Raw genomic sequence first — 21,550 nt, forward strand, 5'->3', positions numbered from 1 at the left:
CATTAGTTTTCAATTAATCTTAAATGGATAATGCATCCCATTCTACAAAATATGCTACATTTCTATTTGTCCATGTCTACCCACGGTCACACCTAAAGAGAGTAGAGGTAATCCACGATTCATGATCATTTTACTTACTTGCTCCATTGAAGCTTCATGAAGTTCATTCAGATTTAATGTATAAATGCCTTCATCAGTTCCAAAGATTAAGTACTGGTCTAATTTAAAGCAAAACAAAAGAGAATATTCATATACTTACTACAAGAAATACTAAACAACTTCTTGTCAATAGTATCGATGTCAGAACAGTCCCTGATTAGTTTTCATTACCTTTTGTTTCAGGATGTATCCAAGAGGTAGCACAATTTATCTTCAAAGGACATCCATCAAATACCTTAGTAAAGCAGGCTCCCATCTATGTGTGAAGCATTTTTACATATAAAAATTACTTACAAATTCAGAATATTTTATTGATAGCAGGATCATTCTATTTTAATTCACTAGAGCACATTAAAATGCCTCACACAATTAAAACCCGCTATAGTTCATACCAATGAGTCAGTGAGGATGAAGGAATTGGGGGAACAGTGAGTGGTGGCAATGAAGGAAAAGATGGGCTAAATCATGAAAGAAATTTGCATCCCTGTGTTGCTGTGGTGACAGGAAAGTGAGATACTAGGTTGATCTAGATTCCCCTCTCTATGATCCCTGCATCTGCCCCAGGTAGGTGTTAAGAGCCTTACCAGAGACTCTTCTGTCAAAGCTAACGTTGCTTTTAAACAATTTTTAATTCAGGACCAATGACAGGAAGGGCGAGGAGGTCCTGCAAAGATAGTTCAGGGAGTTAGGCATCAGGATGAAGAAGAGGACCTCCAGGGTAGTGGTCTCAGGATTGCTTCCCATACCATGTGCTGGACAGGTTAGAAATAAGAGGATAAGGCAACTTAACACATGGCTTCAGGTTTCTAGATCAATGGGCTCTGTTCCAGGGAAGGTGGGATCTGTAACGATGGGCCAGATAGCATCTGTACTGGAAGGGGATTAATAACCTTGCAGGTAGATTTGTTGGTTTTGTCCCATTAGGTTTAAACTAGATTTGCAGGGGGAGGAGAACCAGAATGTTAGAGCAGTGAGAAGGAAGAGGATAAAGGTCGTACAAAGACTGCATGTATAGAAATAAAGCAAAGGTTTGTACGTGATAGAAATGTTCTCATGTGTATTTATTTGAAATGTATTGTTAGAAAGGTTGATGATCTTAGGGCATGGATTGACACATGGGATTATGACATTATTGCTATTAGTGAGGCTTGACTGCAGGAGAGGCAGGACTGGGAGCTTAATGTTCAGGGTTCCGTTGCTTCAGACATGAGGGGGAGGGTAAAAAGGGGGAGGAGTGGTATTGGCAGTCATGGAAAATATCTCAGCTTTGCAAAACCAGGAAGGTCTATCTACAGAGACCATATGGGCAGAGTTGAGGAACAGGAAAGGTGTGACCACACTGTTAGGTTGTATTATAGACCACCCAACAGTCAGAGAGAACTGGAGGAGCAAATTTGTAGAGAGGTAGCAAACCGATGCAAGAAGCAGAAAGTTGTGATAGTAGGAGATTTTAACTTTCCAAATATTGACTGGGACTCCGATACTGTGAAAGAGCTTGATGGCTTGGAATTTGTGAATTGTGTACAGGAAAGTTTTCTAAATGAACATATAGAGATTCCAATGAGAGGATACTTGATCTCCTATTAGGGAACAAGTCAAGCCAGGTGACAGATGTACACGTAGGGGAATTTATTGTCATGAACAAGTCATGACATTGGGTGTTTTGCAGCAGTATCATAATGCAAATATTTATATTATAACCATCTAACAACATTATTACCATAAATTTAGAAAATAGTGGCGCATGAAAAGGCAGTGTCTTTGGTTCATTGATTATTCAGGAATCTGATGGGAGTAGGGAAGAAGCTGACCGTATGCCATTGAGTGCTCATCTTTAGGCTCTTGTACCTTTTTCCCTGATGATGGTAGAGTGAAGAGGGCATGACATGGGTGATGGGGATCTTTGAGGATAGAGGCTGCTTTTTTAAGACACCGCCTTGTAGATGTTGTAGGCCAAGTTTATTTTTGTCCTGAGAGTTGGAGCCTCCATACCAGGCAATGATGCAACCAGCCAGAATGCTCTCCACGGTACACCTGTAGAAGTTTGAGAGTTTTCAGTGATATACCGAATCTCCTCAGACACCTCACAAAGTATAGCCGCTGGCAAGCTTTCTTTGTGATTGTATCAACGTGGAAGCTCCAGGACAGATCTTCAGAGATTTGACATTCTTGACCTTCTCGACTACTGAGCCCTTGATGAGGGCAGGGTCATGTTCCCCAACTTTCTTCTGAAGTTCCTAATGTTGAGCGCAAGGTTGTTGTTGTTACACCACTCAAAGGGCTGATCTATCTCCCTCCTGTTGGCTTCCTCATTGCCGTTTGTGATTCTGCTGACCACTGTGGTGTCATCAATAAACTTGTAGATAGCACTGAAATCTTGCCTGGCCACACAGTTTGCAGATGACACAAGGATAGGAGGCATTGTGGACAGCAAGGAAGATTTTCAAAGCTTGCAGAGGGATCGGAACCAACTGGAAAAATGGGCCAAAAAAAAAAAGGCAGATTGAGTTTAATGCAGACATGTGAGATGTTGCAGTTTGGAAGGGCAAACCAAGGTAGAGTATACACAGTAAATGGTAGGGCACTGAGAAATGCTGAGGAGCGAAGAGATCTGGGAATACAGATACACAATTCCCTGAAGGTGGTTTCACAGGTGGACAGGGTTGTAAAGAAAGCGTTTGGCATCTTAGTCTTTATAAATTGAAGTATTGAGTATAGGAGTTGTGATGTTATGTTGAAGTTAAGACATTGGTGAGGCCAAATTTGGAATATTGTGTGCCGTTCTGGTCACCTAACTACAGGAAGTATATCAATAAGATTGTAAGAGCACAAGAAGATTTACTAGGATGCTGCCGGGACTTCAGGAGTTGAGTTACAGGAAAACAGGTTAGGACTTTATTCCTTGGAGTGAAGAAGAATGAGGGGAGATTTGATAGAGGTTTACAAGATTATGAGAGTTGTAGACAGAGTAGATGCAAATAGGCTTTTTCCACTTAGCTTGGGGGAGATAAATACGAGAGGTCTTAGTTTTAAGCTGAAAGGGGAAAATTCTTCACTCAGAGTGGTGATGTGATGAATGCAGGCTTGATCATAAGTTTTAAGAATAAATTGGATAAATACATGGATGGGAGAGGTCCGGAGGGTTATGGAATGGGAACAAGTCAATGAGACTAGTAGAATGATGGTCAGCACAGACTAGAAGGGCCAAATAATCTGTTTTCTGCACTGTAGTGTTTTATGGTTCTAATGTATCATTGACATCGAAAACCGTCAAATGTCAAAATGAAGGGGAGTCTTCTGTTAACAAATGCTTGTCCTTGTACTTAGGAATACTTGGTGCTGACAATTAATTAAATGTAGAGCACAAACACTGAACGATTGGGCCCCAAGAAACAAAATAAAAAGGATCTTGGTGGACAAGCCAAATGTTCCCTGAAAATGGCAGCACAGTCAGATAAGGTGGTGAAAGATTAACCAGGATGATGCCTGGGATGGACTATTTCAGTTATACCGAGTGATTGAGGGGGTAGCTGATGGAGATGTTCAAAATTATGATGGCCATTGATAGGGTAGATAGTGGGAAACTCAGTCTTATAACAAAGTATCTAAAATTGCAATACATCAATTAAGGTTAAGAGCGAGTTTATAAAGCATGATGAAAAATCTGTACAAGCACTAGAATTGCCAAAGCACAGATATCCAATACACCAAATGCTACTAAATAAGATTACCCGATAGTTATATAGGTACTTGATGACTGACATGAACATGGAAGGCCCAAGGCTTGTTTCTCTGAGGTAATACTCCAAATATTTTATCTTAATTAGTTATGCTGGTCTAAGGGTTGGAAATCAAGTCTTCAAGAAAGTAATTTACTTACATGGACTTTTGGTGTTGGGGGAAGGCCATTGGTGACTGGCTTCTAAATGTGTATATATAAAAAAAATTGAAGACATTCAAAAGTCATATTATTTTTTGAGGGTACAAAACAACTCAATGTTGCATGCCAAATACTACCAAAAGTAACATCATTTTCCCAACTGCTGAAAATTCCAAGTTGTCAGGATGATAACGGTAAAGAATTAGATAAAATAACCACTACTCACATTACTCCAATTAACCAACTGGGGAAAAAATGTTGGAAGAATATAAATACATCAAAATGGTCTTTTAGAACTCATACCACTTGGACCAGATCTTCAAAGGAGGAAAAATAGAGGGCACTTGGCAATGTAGCTGAAAAATCTGATGTGCATGTATGGTTTAAGAGGTAGGTTTTAAGCACTATCCCTCAAGGAAGAAACTGATGTAAAAAAAGAAGAGAATTGAAGCACTTGGGGCTCTGGCAGCTGAAGGCATGAGGAAGAGATCAAATCACTACAAAAAGCCAAGAGGTAATTCAGCCTACATCTTGTGGAATATTTTAGATGGAGAGGGGGAAAAAAATTACTGACAAACTTGCGAACAAAAAAAAAATTAAAACTGAGATGCTTCTGAATTGCAAACTATTTTTTTTATTCAGAGAGTAAAGGTTGATGGGACATATGCAGTCATGTCTTGAATACAGAACAGAATAAATTAATTTGAATAGAATGTGCTGTAATGGTTAAGAGAAATGGAAAAGTTTTCAACACAAACGAAGGGTCAGTCAGGCAATAATACATAAGTAAAAACAAGTAGTCTTGGTGATGGCATAGATACAGCGTCAGAAATTTAGCACGAGAAACATTATACCACAGTAAAAAGAGCATAAAGGAAATGCTTAATAAGAAGAATCTATAGTTATGACATGCTTGCTGTAATGTTTCAACAAGCATGCAAATCATTTTGGGTTAGTTAATTGCCTGGCCTATCACCTATTCTTGCCTCTTCCTTAATATACCCAGAGTTGCACTTAATATTTAATGCATCTTGTCCCATGAAGTTGAATGCATTGTTATTCAATTTAAGCTCTTTTAACCATTTTCAAACATCTCTAATGGAAACTTTTAAAAACTAATTTTAGCATTTAAAAAAAAACGATAAAAATAGTTTTAAATTATTTTAGCCATGATACAATCAAGTCTTCATAGAATTAAATTGTTTGTAACAATGTCAAGTCATTGGACATTTTTGCTACTCTGAATGCCCTATACAAGTGAATATTACTATTGCAAATAAATCAGAAACAAACCATTGTAATCAAGATCAGAGAACCGATTCAAATAAATATAATTGTATTATGAAGGGTAGTGTTTCTGATAAAATGTAAGGTACATCCAAGCCCTCAGGTCAATAAATTTATGTTGCACACCTGGAGTCAGCACAAAACCTATCCACAGAGCAGATCAGATGACACAAAGATAAGTCAGCTTATTGACTTTAGAAATAGGAAGAATCTTAGTCTAATAGCAAAGAGCCACATATAGTATTTATAAGATATTACTTCAACATATCTATTGATTTTACAAAATAGTTTAACAAATAGAAAGGAACATACAGGGAGATCTTTTTCTTTTCTTCGAGGTAATGCTGGAGGATGTACAGAATTTTCATCGTTAAATGCTGAAGCACTTTCTGGAACATTCGAACAAATACAATAACATTTTACTGTAGTTATCAATAATGCTTTTGAAGGCAAATTGAACCAAACTCCAAAATTATGTTGAATATTTTACCAATGCACTCCAATACAGCTCCAGACATGGGAGGAGATTCTTTCAGCAGTAGAGGCAAGTTCATTGAATATATTTAAGAGGGAATTAGATATATTTCTTCAGTATAAGGGAATTAGGGGTAACGGAGAGAAGGCAGGGACGGGGTACTGAACTTTAAGATCAGCCATGATCTCATTGAATGGCGGAGCAGGCTCGAAGGGCCGAATGACCTACTCCTGTTCCTATCTTCTATGTTTCTATTTCATCTTCTAAAAACTTTTTACATACATATATACAGTGTTAAAGAATGAAGAAAGCCCACACAACTACTTTAAAAAAAACTTTGCAGGAGAATCATTCAATCAGTGATTTTTTCAAGATACACAGGTAAAACATACAAATAATAATGTGTAATTATTCAATTATATACACATTTATATATAATTGAATAATTGCAATATTAGAAATTAGCCTACATGATGTAAACATATTGATAAAAATAACAAGGGACTCCTCTCTTGAAGGTTAAACAAGCTAGAATAGTGGCTTTATTGAGGGCCACTGCCATCCAGAAAATTATTAATGTACTTGCTTCAATGCTGATTTCATTAAGGTTGACCTATGACTGATCACACCAAAAAACAATGTAAAATATAATGGGTACTCAAAGACAGCATCACTGGCAAGACGAAAACTTAATACAGGTACACAATCCTTTATCTGGAGGTCTAAAAAAGAGAGAGAGAGAGAGCAGGGGGACAGAGATGGCGGCAGTGCGGCTCGGCGGGGGGGGACGGGGGACGGACAGAGACGGCGGCAGTGCGGCTCGGCGGGCGGGGGGGGGTCAGAGAAACGGCGGCAGTGCGGCTCGGCGGGCGGGGGGGAAGCGAGACGGCAGTGCGGCTCGGGCGGGGGGGAGACGGCAGTGCGGCTCGGGCGGGGGAGAGAGACGGAAGTGCGGCTCGGGCGGGGGAGAGAGACGGCAGTGCGGCTCGGGCTGGGGAGAGAGACGGCAGTGCGGCTCGGGCAGGGGAGAGAGACGGCAGTGCGGCTCGGGCGGGGGAGAGAGACGGCAGTGCGGCTCGGGCGGGGGAGAGAGACGGCAGTGCGACTCGGGCGGGGGAGAGAGACGGCAGTGCGGCTCGGGCGGGGGAGAGAGACGGCAGTGCGGCTCGGGCGGGGGAGAGAGACGGCAGTGCGGCTCGGGCGGGGGAGAGAGACGGCAGTGCGGCTCGGGCGGGGGAGAGAGACGGCAGTGCGGCTCGGGCGGGGGAGAGAGACGGCAGTGCGGCTCGGGCGGGGGAGAGAGACGGCAGTGCGGCTCGGGCGGGGGAGAGAGACGGCAGTGCAGTTCGGGCGGGGAAGAGAGACAGCAGTGCGGCTCGGGCGGGGGAGAGAGACGGCAGTGCGGCTCGGGCGGGGGAGGGGGACGGCAGTGCGCTCGGGCAGGGGAGGGGGACGGTACAATTCGTGTGGGCTTAAATCTGGGGCAGCTGGCTTTTGTTCTGAAATCTGGAAAAATCCGAAATTCAGAACACATTGTCCCCCAAGGATTGTGGATAAAGGATTGTGTACCTGTACTATAACGTTAATTTAAAGGATTACAGCAAGCAGGTCAAAGAGATTAAAGAAAACATAAGACACAAATGTACTCCAGGTCTATAAAATTGTATTGACCTACACAGTAACATAAAATAAGAATGGACACATGCTAAATACAAATATAAAATTCATTTTAAAAATATTTTATTTGCTAAAAATTTAGCTTTGATTCTTATATTTCTACCAATTAAAAGTAACATATGGATCTTTGTAATTAAAAGAATAATATATTGGAGGAACAGTATCTTTTTTTTAAAAAAAGATCATTTTATTACCAAACTTAGAAAATTAGCACTATGTGAGTGGAACTAAGAGATCTATTACTGTTTTTGAGCTTTTTATTCTATATGGTCTGATTAAATGCTCAATTTGCTCCATGACCAATACTATCCGTAGACAGTTACTTGATTCTTAGTTTCAATGCAGTTGAATTGTATGTTTCTTATTCAGAACTTATTCAGAAAAATAAGAAAACTTATTCCTTTTACTTTTCAAACATATGCATGACACACTAGACAATTGCATTATAGATTCAAATTCTAGATTTGATGTACAAAATCTCAAAAAAAATCTGAAAATTTCAAGAGAAATCAAAAGCTTAAAATGCATATATGTATATTTAATTTATTGCACCTGTTTTTTGAATTTTATTCTACATATTTATGTAGATTTATGAAATTATTGATTTTCAAAGTGATACAACTGATAGAGGGAAACCAATATCATGGATGTCAAATTGCAAAGGAATTCATTAACTCTAATACAATCCAACTAGTTCAAAATAAAATTCAGGTTTTCTCCAGACTTCACTAGAAAGTGTTATTGTTTATAACCAACTACAAGCCAAAAACCACAATTGGCCCAATTAAATTGTTTCTATTTAACTACATTAGTTCCAAAAAATATGGAATTAATATGAATTTCAAGCAACATCAGTAATGCCCAATACAGACCAACTAATTTCAATTAAAACCCACATCCAATGAAAAATAACAATATGATATCCTTGACACAAAATTTAATTTCTTTACCTAAATCACTGGCTCTGGTGTCAAGTAATCCTGGGCTACTGACACTGCTGGGAAGGGACGATTCAAGCATTTCTGATTGATATAGGGATGTTGGAGTACTCTGTCTTCTTGGCACAACTGATGGTCCATTTTTTGTACCAGGCTGCCTCTTGACTGTCGATGATCTCTCTTCATCTGGAAGATCTGAAACACTGTGCATTCTTGGCTGAAACAGTTGAAGTGGTTTTAAGATGACAAAATATCTAAACTCAGGCTGATTAATTTTATCAGGTAAATCCTTTTCCAGTGGGATTATGTTAACAACCAATTAAGGTGCTGAGGCAGAATGTACTAAATGAGCAGAAATGTTAATGCAGCAAGTTCAACAACTGGTGCAAGATTAGTTTCCCATTAAAAATTGTAGAATTACTGATTTCAACTGATATTTGTTTTAAAAAAAATGGATTTTTAAATTCCAACTTGAAAGCTATTGCACATCCTTTGGTGAATTGCCTTCTTGAACTATTGTAGCCCATGTGTTGGAAACATCTCATCATGTTACTGGGCAGGGAGTTCCAGGATTTAGAACCGGGAACAAAGTCACTGAGATGTACAGTACAACTCCGATTATCTGAAATGGTCGGCACCGGGCCCATGTCGAATAAATAATTTTTTTTCAGATAACTGGTCTTTTTTTTAATCAACCCAGTATCATCAGCAAATAACTTGTATCAATGTTTAAACAACAACAAACAACAAGGGAAGGTTTTTTAAGCATTAAAATAAAGTTTAATTCTTACTAAAAAATGCTGGCTGCAAGGCCACCACCGATCCTTGACACAAGCTCACCACTGCCACTATTCCCAGGCTGGTGGAACACTCACTGGCAAGTTGGCAGGCTCCTGTCTCCCTGGTCAACAGAGCTCCCAATGCCTGAGTCCCGACCCCAAATTCTCCCCTAAGCTTACCGCACGCACACACTGGGGAGTCCGGTGTACGTGTGCAATAGTAGGCCGAGAGGAGGGTTTGGAGTCGGGAGCTCCACTGTGCTGAGGGAGGGAATGCCACCAGCCCGAGGTTCCCGCTCCTGCCTGGGAGCCCATTCTTCTTGATAACACCAGGACAAGGGATTCTTTTGACTGCTTGCAGGTGGGAGACAGTGGCACACAGTTTGAGGAGGAGAGCTGGAGAGAAAAGTCAATAGGGGAAGGTAAAGAAGTAATGGAAAGAGAGGGGAGGGAATTACCTGAAACGAGGCGAATCGTCATTCTAATTTCATGTTCAGTAAATTTTTCCCTCCTAATCTGTGAGGTCAGTTTTGACTCCAAAAAAAATTTTGGAGAATCTGATTTCGGATAATTGGAGTTGTACTGTACTTCAAAGTCAGTATTGTAAGAAGTTGGGTGCAATGAAATCTTGTGCAGTGTCAAGAATAGATAGAGCAGCATTTATCTTTCGTCATTTAAATCCACACGAAGACAAGGAGTAGTGGGGATAGGAATCTTTACCTAATTTTCAAAAAACAGTTCTTGAATTAAGTATGCAAATGAAGTTTCCTAATGCTTTATACAATCAAATACCAGGCTGCTTTCTGAACAATTTATAAAGTGATCAAGTTTCCTGGCTGAGTGAACTTCAGGAGTTTTATCCACTGAAAAACCAGTTCAATAAATAATTATTTCTATAAAACACATTATGAAATTTGACACAACCTTTACAGGCAATTACCATCACAAGCATGTCAGACAGAAACGGTGATGACCTTTAAGCGCAGCAAATCCATTTAAATTTGTTTGTCCCAAATATATATTTGAGAATGATTTAATTTTTAGTTCAACTCCAACCATGCTACAGCTAATACGATGGTAGTAACATACAGCTGATTAAGATTTTAACATCCCAAATAACTTAAGCAAATCGCTATTAGTTGCAGCAATTTACCCACATATTTAACTATGTTCACCTTTAATGCAATGTTTAGTACAGAAGATTAACAGCAAGTTAAAAGTTTCTGTATAATTTACAAAGAGTTCAGAGTTAAAAAACTCACTTTTGGTGGAAGTGGAGGTGGAATTACAACTGCTCGTTTAAACGTAGACCTTATGGAAAACAGCAAACACTTCAGCAATGATCAAAGAATACAGCCAGAAAGTAATGGAAAAGTGCTAATTATAACAGTAAGATAAAAATCTTCACAAATTTTCATTCAATTAATCACACAATTAACAAGGGGAACAATGATATGGCAGTTATTTTAGAAGTCCAAATAACAAACTGCAGATGCAAGTTCAAACACACCAAGGCAACTAGGGAGTTTAAATTCCATTAAATAAATAATCTGAAATGTTAAACAAAATTATGCTCATTAATAGTGACCATTAAGCTGTCATGTTGTCTTACAACTCCATCTGGCTGTTCTTTCATGTTACTCTATCTAAATTTTGGAAATGCATTGTGGGGAACCTTCATTTTACATAGCAATCTGTATTAAAGGGTACTTACAGTTCATTGTCAAAATCATCTTCTTGCTGTGCTATGTGTCCCCTAACAGAGTGAATCAGTGTTTCAATTAATTTCATAAAAAGTACTTTTCTTGAAATTAGATTAGCAAAGAACAGTACAGTACTTTGAAGTAAAGCATGCATACTCCTTTTATAATCACTTGCTTAAATTTTGTAAATTTTATTATATTGAAAAATAGACACCAAATCTGGCATTTAATGCATAGAATGCACATATAAATTATTTAGAAAGATTTCACTGCTTTCCAAATGAAATTACAGGGCCATTCCCAACAAGAAAATTATACATTCAAGTTGCAGAATTCATCTATCTTTTATATACCACATAATTTTGAGGCCCTTTCATTTAACCTGTAAATTAAAAATGGTTTGCGTATTTTGTAATTTTGTCAATTCCTCCCTCCCTCCCTTTACCATCGATGAGGCATGTTGTTGAACAAAACATCTGACAATGACATATCTTGTCATTATCCAGACTTAAATTAATTCAGCTTTGCACTGACCATTCCTCAAAGTTTGCATAACCATTTCAGTATCTGTTCAATTGAGGTGACAATCCTATAGTCCACCAATCAGGACACACTTGTATATTTTGCTGAAGTACAATTTTTAACGTTTTTTCCTGTATATTTTAGTGGCAAGCTTGAGTATTAAGTCTCCTAGTGGCTGTAAAAAGGTACATGGAGGACATGGCAATATTTTGTTCCATAACTTTTTCCCGAACCACATGGACTATGTGTAATTATCACATAATTTTTTTTTTTTGCAACACCAAATTACATTTTTGAATATTTTTTTTTCAAAATTTAGACAGTAACATTTTAAATATACAATATTAAACTTTTTCTTCACAAACACAATAAACAAAAAGTCCCTCCCTCCCTCCTCCCCTTCTATATAGATCTGTTCACTGTCAGAGCTTACATATATTAAGCATATACAGTTGGGGAAACTACATTTTTACAAGTATATAATAGTTAATTTTATACTTTTTTTTGTCCTTTTTATTACTCTATCTGGGCCCCTATGTAGTCCAGGTATGGCTGCCAGACAAAAGTTTCATATTTATTCTTTAATTTAATTTATGTGATTTTTTTCCCCCCATAGATATACAGCTGTTCATCTTCACATGCTATAAGTAGATGGGAGTCGGTCTTCCAAGTGATCGCAATAGTACATTGTTTTGCTATCGCTATTTTTATAAATGAGATTTGATATATGGTAAATTTGACACTCATTTCCATGAAATTACCGAATAGATGTAGCTCTGGGTCGCCCGTGAAGGCCACTCCTGCTCTACTGGTTAAATTTTCTGCAATTTCTTGCCAAAATAGCCTAACTTTCACACACGACCACGTGACATGTAAATAAAAAGTTCCTGTCTCAGTCCCACATCTGAAACACGTCTGAAATTTCAGCTTTTGATCTGTGCAACTTTTGTGGGTAAGATATAATTGGTGTAAAAAATTATACAAAACCAGTTCATATCTTGCATTTATAATTGACATCATGGTGTCCTTGCACCAATCTGACCAGCTTCTTTCTGAAATCACCACACCCAAGTCCAACTCCCTTCTTTCCCTTGACCTCTGCAACCCTGGTTTTGCACTTTCACTCTGGAGTGCATATTACATTTTTGTAATAAATTTGGGAGTATTCTCCATCAAAACCGTTCATTCAGTTTCATTATTTCAGGCTGGGTCAACTTTTCCATTTCTGTAGGTCTATTTCTATCTTCCCAAGGAGAGGAACATAATTTAGTTTGCAAGTTATTGTCAGTTGCTATTCCAAGATATTTTATTCCATCGTCTTCCATTTAAATTTACTTCCCTTTTGGTATCTTTCATATTCAAAATTTGTTAATAGCATTATCTCACTTTTACCCATGTTTATTTTGTAGCCTGATCGTCTTCCATTTTTTTTTAGTGTTACTTGTAAAATTTCTGATAAGTACAATAGCAAATCATTGGGTAAACAGACTGATCTTGTATTCTTTCCTGACTTTGAACCCTTTATATCCTGATCCAGTGGTTCAATTGCTAATAAAAAATGCTGTGGACTGGGGGCATCCCTGTCTACTCAATCTACTCAAGGGGAACACTGCCAAACATCTGATTATTTGTTATTATTTTAGCTTGTAGTTTATGGTATAAAGTTTTTATCCAATTTATAATGTTCTGTTGATACCAAATTTTTCCAGTGTTTTAAATAAAAAGGGCCGTTCCAAATGATTGAATGCTTTTTCCACGTCTAGGGAGACTCTAATACTTGGGTTTCATTCAGATTTAGCCATGTGTATTATATTAAATAATCTTCTGAGATTTTGAGGAATGCCTTCCTCCAACAAATCCTGCTTGGTTCATATGTATCAGTTATAGCAAGTATTGTCCTAAACTATTAGCCAATGCTTTTACTAGTATTTTATAATCAGCATATTGGTCTGTATGATGAAGTCTTTTGTGGGTCCTTACTCTTTTTTGATAACACTGTAATAATCAGTTAGGAACAACTCCGGGAGAGTCTAAGTTTCCACAGCTTGGTCCAGGACATCAATCATTCTTTGAATTGTCTATAAAACTCAGGTGGAAATCCTTCCTCTCTCAGTGATTTATTAGCCTGTAGGGTGCCAAGGGCCTTTTCGATTTCTTACCTTGTGAAGAAAGTATCTAATTCTATCCTTTCTCTCTCTTCCAACCTTGGAAGTTCGACATTTAGCAAAAATTCTTCCATTTCATTCCCATCTCCTAGTAATTCTGATTTGTATAGCTTTGTCTAAAAGTGTTAATTTTCTTTGCTTATATACGAGAGTATCTGTTTCTGTTTTTATAGCATTTATCACTCTTGATGACTCCTCTATTTTGATCTGCCAAGCTAAAACTTTGTGTGCCCATTCATCCAACTCATAGTATTGTTGTTTAGTTTTTAATATAGCTTTTTCTGTCCTATATGTTTGTATTGTATTATATGTTAGCTTTGTATTCTCCAGTAATCAATATTCTTCTTGTAGTCCTGTTCTTTGATTTTTTTCTAATTCTTTAATATCCTTCTCCAAACTGTTTACTTCTGCCATGTTTTCTCTTAAGATTGTTCGTATAGGATCTAGTTTGTCCCCTTAAATATGCTTTTAGTGTGTCCCATATCAGAAAACTTATTAGTAGATTGCAGATTTGTTTCACAAAATCTGTCTCTATAAATTTGCAGAAATCTATTCTTTTAAGTAATGTAGTATTGAGATGCTATCTGTATGCATTCTCTTGCTTTTCCATTGTTGCTGTAGTTAATATTAATGGAGAATGGTCTGATAGAAGTCTCACTAGATATTCTGTTATCACTCTATATTTTAACTGGGCAGACATTAAATGTGAGTTGTGCATCATTGAGTAGAAAGAGCAGTCTCTCTCTATAAGATTTAATTGTCTGCATACATCGATAAGATTTAGATCTTTCATATATGAAATTGTGGTTTTTGCTGCTTTTGCCCTCGTTATCGTTCTTGCCGATTTATCTAGTATTGGGTCCAAGCTGAAATTAAAATCTCCTCCAACTAATATATTTCGTCTTCCCTCTGCTGTTTTTAAAGATGTTGTTCAAAAAGGCTTCATTGTCATTTGGGGCATAATATTCATAAATGTCCATCCTTCTCCATAAATTTTTACAGTGTGCCATTACATTCCTTCCAGCATGATCAATCAAAGTATCTTCTATTAACACTGGTGTATTTTTATTAATTAGAATAGCCTCTTGCCTTTGAACCAAAGGAAAATCCAATTTTTAATTTCCTTAAGTATGTCAAGACCCTCTTCCTCTTCACTTTCCCATTTATCCCATGAATAAACTTTTGTGTTTTATCCATACCTTTTCTCAAATATGGTATAATATCTTCTCAATTTTCTAAATACTGTCGTATTTCTCTATTTAGACATTTCCAACACATATATATCCCCTTTAAGAAACACACACATCCCTAGCACTGATGGTTACGTTGATAATAGTAATCGGAAGCCCGCGAAAAAAGCCTGTGGGTTCTTTCAAAGAAGAAGAAACCTTCCCTTTGGCACGATCTTTTAAAATCGCTCCTCTCCCAGCACCATCTTCCCCTCATTGCTGTTTTCCTTACAACCTGTCTTTTCAGAGGTCTCCATATAAACCAATGATTTTTTTTCTTTTAACAGTGAAAACAAGATGGCTCAGTACTATTAGTATAAATAAAAAGATACATCTTTCAGTTAGTCCCATTTTGGCAGACTTTAAACTTTTCATAAAAATGCTTCCACTTCTTTATTCTTGAAAATTCGTTGATTACCTTCTGAGACGTCCACCTTCAGCATTGTTGGATAAATCATTGAATATTTAAAGTTTTTAGATCGTATTTGTCTCTTTACCTCATCGAATTCCTTTCTTTGTTTGACCAAGACAGAGCTGAAGTCCTGGAAAATTATTACTTTTTCATTGTTCACCACTAATAGGCCATTATTATTTTTTCACATTCAACTACGACTGCTCATATATTAAAAGAACAGAGGTAGTAAAAGCTTATTTTCATTCAGTCAGGCTTCCTCCACATTGAAATTCATAAGCCTTAAAATTAAGCACATTAGAAGCATTCTTCTACACCAATGTTTCAAAATAATACCACTGATGTTATTTATACTTCCCTTATTGTAAAACTAGAAAGCAACACAAGACAGAGACTGCAGATACAAGAATCTGAAGTTCTGTTAGTGTCAGTTGAAGGACTTTTCAAGATTACAATGCAAATTCTTTATTGTGATCAAGATCCATGGCCAAGTGCATGCAGAGTCAAAAAAAGCGTTCGAAACATCTGGAGTTGTAGGCTAATTGGGTGGCACAAGTTCATGGGCCAAAATGGTCTATTACTGTGCTGTATATCTAAAAAAAGTGTGATGGACTTAAGCAAACTACAATTAGCAAACCATCGTGTATCTTATGGTTCACATCAAACACCTGAAGTTTGAAAGAAATCAATGGTATTGGATTTAGTGTTAGGGAATGCTCAGTGGTGGATTTTCTGCTGAGTGAAAAGGCTGCAGGTTCAGGTCAAACTCTTGGGAATTAAGCGAAGACTGCTCTGATTAATATTTCCTCCTGGATTTTTTTTCTAACACCTCAATATTTTACGTATCATCAGCATCAGTGGGAGAAAGAACTGTCAGTGTTTCAGGTAAGCCAAAAGCTCAACCATTCTTTATCTCTCACTGATGCTGTATGACTCGCCGAGTTCCTCCAGCAAGTTGTTTTTTGCTCCAGAAAGGGTGCGAGTCAATGCCTCAAGCATTTTTTGAAGGATTTAGCTACAAGAATCTGCAAAGCCAGTCAAATATAATTTCATATTTTCCTGTAGCCACATAAACTTTATCCAAAAGGTAATGCCCCAAGTGCAATTTTTCCATTATGAAGTCATGCAATTTATGCAAGTTTAAAATTTGGTGCCAAATTAAATAGCACAATACTTTATGAACTAACAATTTCTTACGTTGATCCATTTCACCAGAAAATATGATCACCTGGGTAGTCTCCAAGCAAGGCTAAAACTGAGGGGTCTGAGCCCACCCCAACTCCCTCTATAGCATTCTTTTAGGTAGTGTAGAGTCTCTGGTGAATAACAATAAGGATCAAGAGCAAGACTGCTCTACTAAAGTGACACAGGGATTGCTGTGCACTCTATTTCATCAAGACGTGGCTTACCCCCAACTCTCCAGAATCAAAGGTTTCTCTGTACATCGCATGGAGCTGACTTTATCAGAAAATGTGTGGATGATTGTGTTCCTACCAAGATTATCCAAGAGTATCCTAACTAATAGCCTCAGATGAACCAAGAGATCCCCAACCTGCCCAAGGGACCAATGTAGTGTTCAGATCAAGCGAAGTGCAGGTACAACTTACAGAAGGCAATCATCAATGCAAAAGAACAATACCAGACTAAGTTGTAGTCTCGGATGGTCAGCAGCTCTGGCAGAGCTTACATGCCATCACATCCAAGGTTTTTTTTTAAAAAAGTAGTTTTAACTGCAAAATATCTCTTCCAGACCAGCTCAATGCTTTCTATACTTGCTTCGAAAGGGAAAATAAGCATATGAAACTCCAGTGACTCTGCTCCCAGTTTCTGAGGCTAAAGTGAAAAGAATCTTCAGGAAGGTGAATCCTTGGAAAGCCTTTTGCAGACATTTTCAACCTCTCACAGGTCTAAGGTCCCTCCCTACCTGCTTTAAAAGAAGACCCATCATAACAAGGAACATGACCTGCTTCGATGACTATAAACTGCTGGCCCTTACATCTATTGTGATGAAGTGCTTTGAGAAATTGATTATGGAGCAAATCAATCCTGTCCGAGGAAGGACCTGCACTCACTTCAACTCATCTGTCATCACAACAAATTAACAAGACATGCCATCTCATTAACCCTTGTGTTAAATCATCTGGACCACCAGAACACCTATGTAAGGCTGTTATTTATAACTACAGCTCAACATTTAACCATCATACCAAAAAACCTAAATTAAACTCAGGGATCTGGGACTCTGCAACTGGGTGCTTGATTTCCTCTTGGGCAGACCCCAATTAGTTCAGATTAGCAACATTACCTCCTCCACCTCATCATTCATCAGCACAGGATCACCTGAAGGCTGTGCGCTTAATCATCTGTTTTATTCCTCAAACACACAAGGTAACCAATTCATATTCAATCAATAATTAGTTTGCATAACCAGTCATTGGCCAAAAAAAACAGCAAATGATGGACAGAATTTAGGGTGGAGATTGAGAATCTGGTTCTGTGGGGCTAGAATAACAATCTTGCATTCAACATCAGTAAGATCAAGCTACTGCTTGTGCACTTTGGAAGGTAGGCCAAAGAACCACACATCTGACTTCATTAATGGGAAAGTGGTGGAGAGGTCAAGTACCTGCAAGTTCCTTGGAACTCACTTATCGGAAGACCTTCTCTGGAGCCAGCGCACCAACACCTCCACTTTTTAAGAAACCTGAGGAAATTTGGCATGCCATCAAACTTACATTGATGTAGTGTGGAAAGTATTCCTACGAGTTGCATCATGGTCTGACTTGAAGATTCAAGTGCCCAAGAATGCAGAAAGTGACAAACCTGGGTCCATCACAGACACCAACCTCCCATCAATTGATAACATTTATGTGAGATGATGCCTGAAGAAAGCAGCCATCATCATAAAGGATCCCCATCACTCTGGTCACAATCTCTTCTTGATGTTACCTTCAGGCAGAAGGTACAGAAGCTCAACACTAAGTTGTTTTTATCCAACAGCTATCAGGTTCCATATACTATCCTAACCCAAACAAAAAACTTCTCTGGGAACAGCAAAAGAGCTGTCTGCACTATTGAAATACTACCTTCTTTCTTGTTCTAAGTGTAATTGATTTTATATGTATTATCCCTTCCTCTCTTGACAGATTGTAGTGATTTAATGTATTATTAACATAGTTGGTATATCTTGCGCACCTGTTTGGCAACAGTGAAAAAGAATTTCAGTGCATCTGTACAATGTACGCATGTTTCTGACAATAAAATTTAATTTCTCAATGTATCTTCTAATTTAAGTAACTGTCACTGCATTTTAATTAATCTCCCTTTAGTTCAAATCACAGAGTTTATTACAAATTTAAAATATATTGGGAAAAATCTAAGATCTCCATGCTTGAATAGAACAAATAAATATGCACCTTTAAATTATTATTCTAAAGAATATTGGAAAGATATTTCTTACTTGTTTCCTCTGTCTGTAAATGGGCTCCATGAACCAAAATCTACGCCTTTGGTTACCTCCTGTGTAAAATATTTACCAATTTTCTTAAAATTATATATTTTTTAATGAAACAAAATGAACTCATTGTCCCTTTTCCTTTATGCAAATTGATCAAGTAAATTGAGCTTTAGTTGCATTAGATTCCAATTTTTATTATCCAGTTATCACAAGGCTATTTGCTGATTACAACTTCAAAAAAAGAATCAAACAATAGTTTTCAAATGAGAGACTTCAGAGATTAATCTTAACTGAGGGGCAAAATGTTTAAGATTGATGAAGGACAGCAGTTCTGGTCACTGCTCTTTAGGGCAGGATGTGACTGACATGAAGAAAGTGCAAAGGAGATTCTCCATGATATTGTCTGAATTGGACGACTAATTATGGAGAGATATTGGATATGCTGGGATTGGCTTTATTGGTACGAAGAAGAGTGAAAGATGACCTCTTAGAAGTGTAAAAGGCTATCAGCCCCCATGGCTGATGAATCAAACTAAAGAACATAGGTTTAAGGAGAAAGGAAGGTGCTTTAAAGAGGATCTGAGGAATAAGATTTAAAAAAAAGTGATTGACATCCGCAACACCCTGCTAGAGGTAATAGAATCAGATGCAATTACTACATTTAAGAAGCATTTAGACAGGCACTTAAGTACGAAAGCCAGAGAAGAATTTGGTCTTAATGTAAACAAAATTATTTGGATGGGCCCTGAAGAGACCTTTTCTGGATACTATGACCATGTGATTTAAAAAAAAAAATTTTTATTTAATCAACATATACAAGATCATAATAAACAAACAATAAATAATAAGTCACCATAATACAATGTTAACAAATATAGGTGAAATATATAAAATACTAACTAAAAACTAAAAAAAAAACCTCCAAATCCCCCCTCCCCAAAACCTAGTCTAATCCCATAATTAAGATGCAATTCATTACTGCATAATTATTAATTCGGATTGCATCAGATGTCACTCAATGATCCCAAAAATATCGTAACGTTGTTATTCTTTTAGGGAAAACATCACTGGTCAGGAGAATTTAAAAAATGAATTATAATTTTAATCTCATAATTATAGCATTACCGCTCAAATTATAATAATTTTTTTACAAAGGAATACAACTTTGAATCTCAGCATGTCATCTGCCTAATGGTAATGAAACATCAGATTTCCATGTTACAGCAATATTAACAAAGCTAACTTAAATTTTAATTGAAAATCTGACAATAATAATTTAGGAGTAACACTTTCATAATTTCCTAACAATAATTCAGGATTTAACGGAAAGAAAATCACCAGTTATTCGTTGAAAAAATTTACTTACAGAAACCTGAAAAAAAAAACCTTCAAACAGGACCATGTGAAATGAAAAAAAGTTCCAATTTCTTTTCCACATCTAAAATATTGATTCGATAAATCAATCTCCATCTATTCAGTTTCTGAGGTGTGATATAGAATTGATGTAAAAAATTGTAATGGAGTAATTTATATCTTACATTAATAGTATTAGACATAACTTCTTTGCTGATCTATCATCATGTCTAGATCTTGTTCCTACCTTTCTTTTGAATTAAACAAATCTACTTTAGGTGTTGGTTCTTGTCACAATATACGCAATTGAAATAAATTTTTTTAGTCATTCCATCAACTCTAATTTGCTCCTAATTTCAAAGATCTTTTAAAACTGTTTCTGATCATAATTTCTTTCTTAAATAAGCTCTCAACTGAAAATAACAAAATAACGTATTGCAAGGAATATAATTATTAATTGATCAAAAGATATAATCTACCATTATCATAAACTCAGCTTTGAAATTGCTTTATTATTCCATATATTAAAAAACTTATCATTTGAAAAAATTCATAAAGGATTAATTAAAATGAATACTTTCCCAAGAATTCAATATCTATTTCAAACTTTACCTATATTTATATCTCAAAATTTTTTTCAAGATTTAAATAATCTTTTGGATAGACTATTTCCGTTAAGAGGAGGAAAGATTAAAACAAGAGGACATGAGTTAAGAATTAAGGGGCAGAGGTTTAGAGGTAACATGAGGGGGAACTTCTTTACTCAGAGAGTAGTAACCGTGTGGAATGAGCTTCCGGGAGAAATAGTGGCGGCGGAGTCAATTGTATTATTTAAGAAAAGGTTGGACAGGTATATGGATGAGAAGAAGATGGAGGGTTATGGGCATTGTGCAGGGAGGTGGGACTAGAGAGGGGTGTTTGGTTCGGTGCGGACTAGAAGGGCCTAATGGCCTGTTTCCGTGCTGTAAATTGTTATGTTATGTTATAAACAAGTTAGGACATTTCTCTGGAAAAGAAAAATGGTAAGAAAGTAATTAGAAAAGTTATCATGGAAATATGTATAAGGGGGACTACAATTTCCCAATTTTAAAAATTATTACAAGGCAGCACAATTAAGATTTCTAGTCTCCATGTTTGTAAAAACTAAATCATCTTGAGTGGACATTGAACTAAATAAGATAGGAGAAATTATACAAGAGGAGTTTATTTATAAAAGGGAGCCAAAATTTATAATAACAGATAAAGTTGCTCCGATATTAAAACATTTGCTTAATATTTGGAAAAACGTTAAGTAAGAAATTGATGGAAATCTTCTTTCATTAAAAATGCCATTAATTAACCAAGTGATTAAAATTTTTGGTTGTGCGTTCTCAGTGTGGCTGCAGAAAAAGGGAACTGATAAATGTTATGCAAATTTACAGGATATTATATTTTATCGATAAGAACCCTGCTGCCGAACATTTCTAAGAATCATTAATTTGGTAAATGCCTGCTCATAATAGAAGATCAACTTG

At 37.0% G+C, this 21,550-nt stretch overlaps 1 protein-coding gene across 2 annotated transcripts in view; it reads right to left on the bottom strand.

Annotated features, from left to right (window-relative positions):
• map4k5 (mitogen-activated protein kinase kinase kinase kinase 5) overlaps window positions 1–21,550 on the bottom strand; it is a 138,335-nt gene that overhangs the window by 19,074 nt on the left and 97,711 nt on the right. Inside the window, exons 15-22 of one of the 2 annotated variants that reach the window (XM_069916612.1) lie at window positions 18,687–18,745; window positions 10,910–10,951; window positions 10,458–10,506; window positions 8,429–8,633; window positions 5,639–5,670; window positions 4,040–4,081; window positions 331–415; window positions 139–218 (exon numbers count right to left, since the gene is read on the bottom strand). In XM_069916612.1, coding sequence (XP_069772713.1) covers window positions 139–218; window positions 331–415; window positions 4,040–4,081; window positions 5,639–5,670; window positions 8,429–8,633; window positions 10,458–10,506; window positions 10,910–10,951; window positions 18,687–18,745 — 594 coding nt within the window. Of the gene's footprint in view, window positions 1–138; window positions 219–330; window positions 416–4,039; window positions 4,082–5,638; window positions 5,716–8,428; window positions 8,634–10,457; window positions 10,507–10,909; window positions 10,952–18,686; window positions 18,746–21,550 lie in introns of both variants that reach the window. The other variant, XM_069916611.1, reaches the window with a different exon arrangement.

This window comes from Narcine bancroftii, chromosome 2, assembly GCF_036971445.1.
Source record: "Narcine bancroftii isolate sNarBan1 chromosome 2, sNarBan1.hap1, whole genome shotgun sequence".
NCBI classification, from domain to species: domain Eukaryota; kingdom Metazoa; phylum Chordata; class Chondrichthyes; order Torpediniformes; family Narcinidae; genus Narcine; species Narcine bancroftii.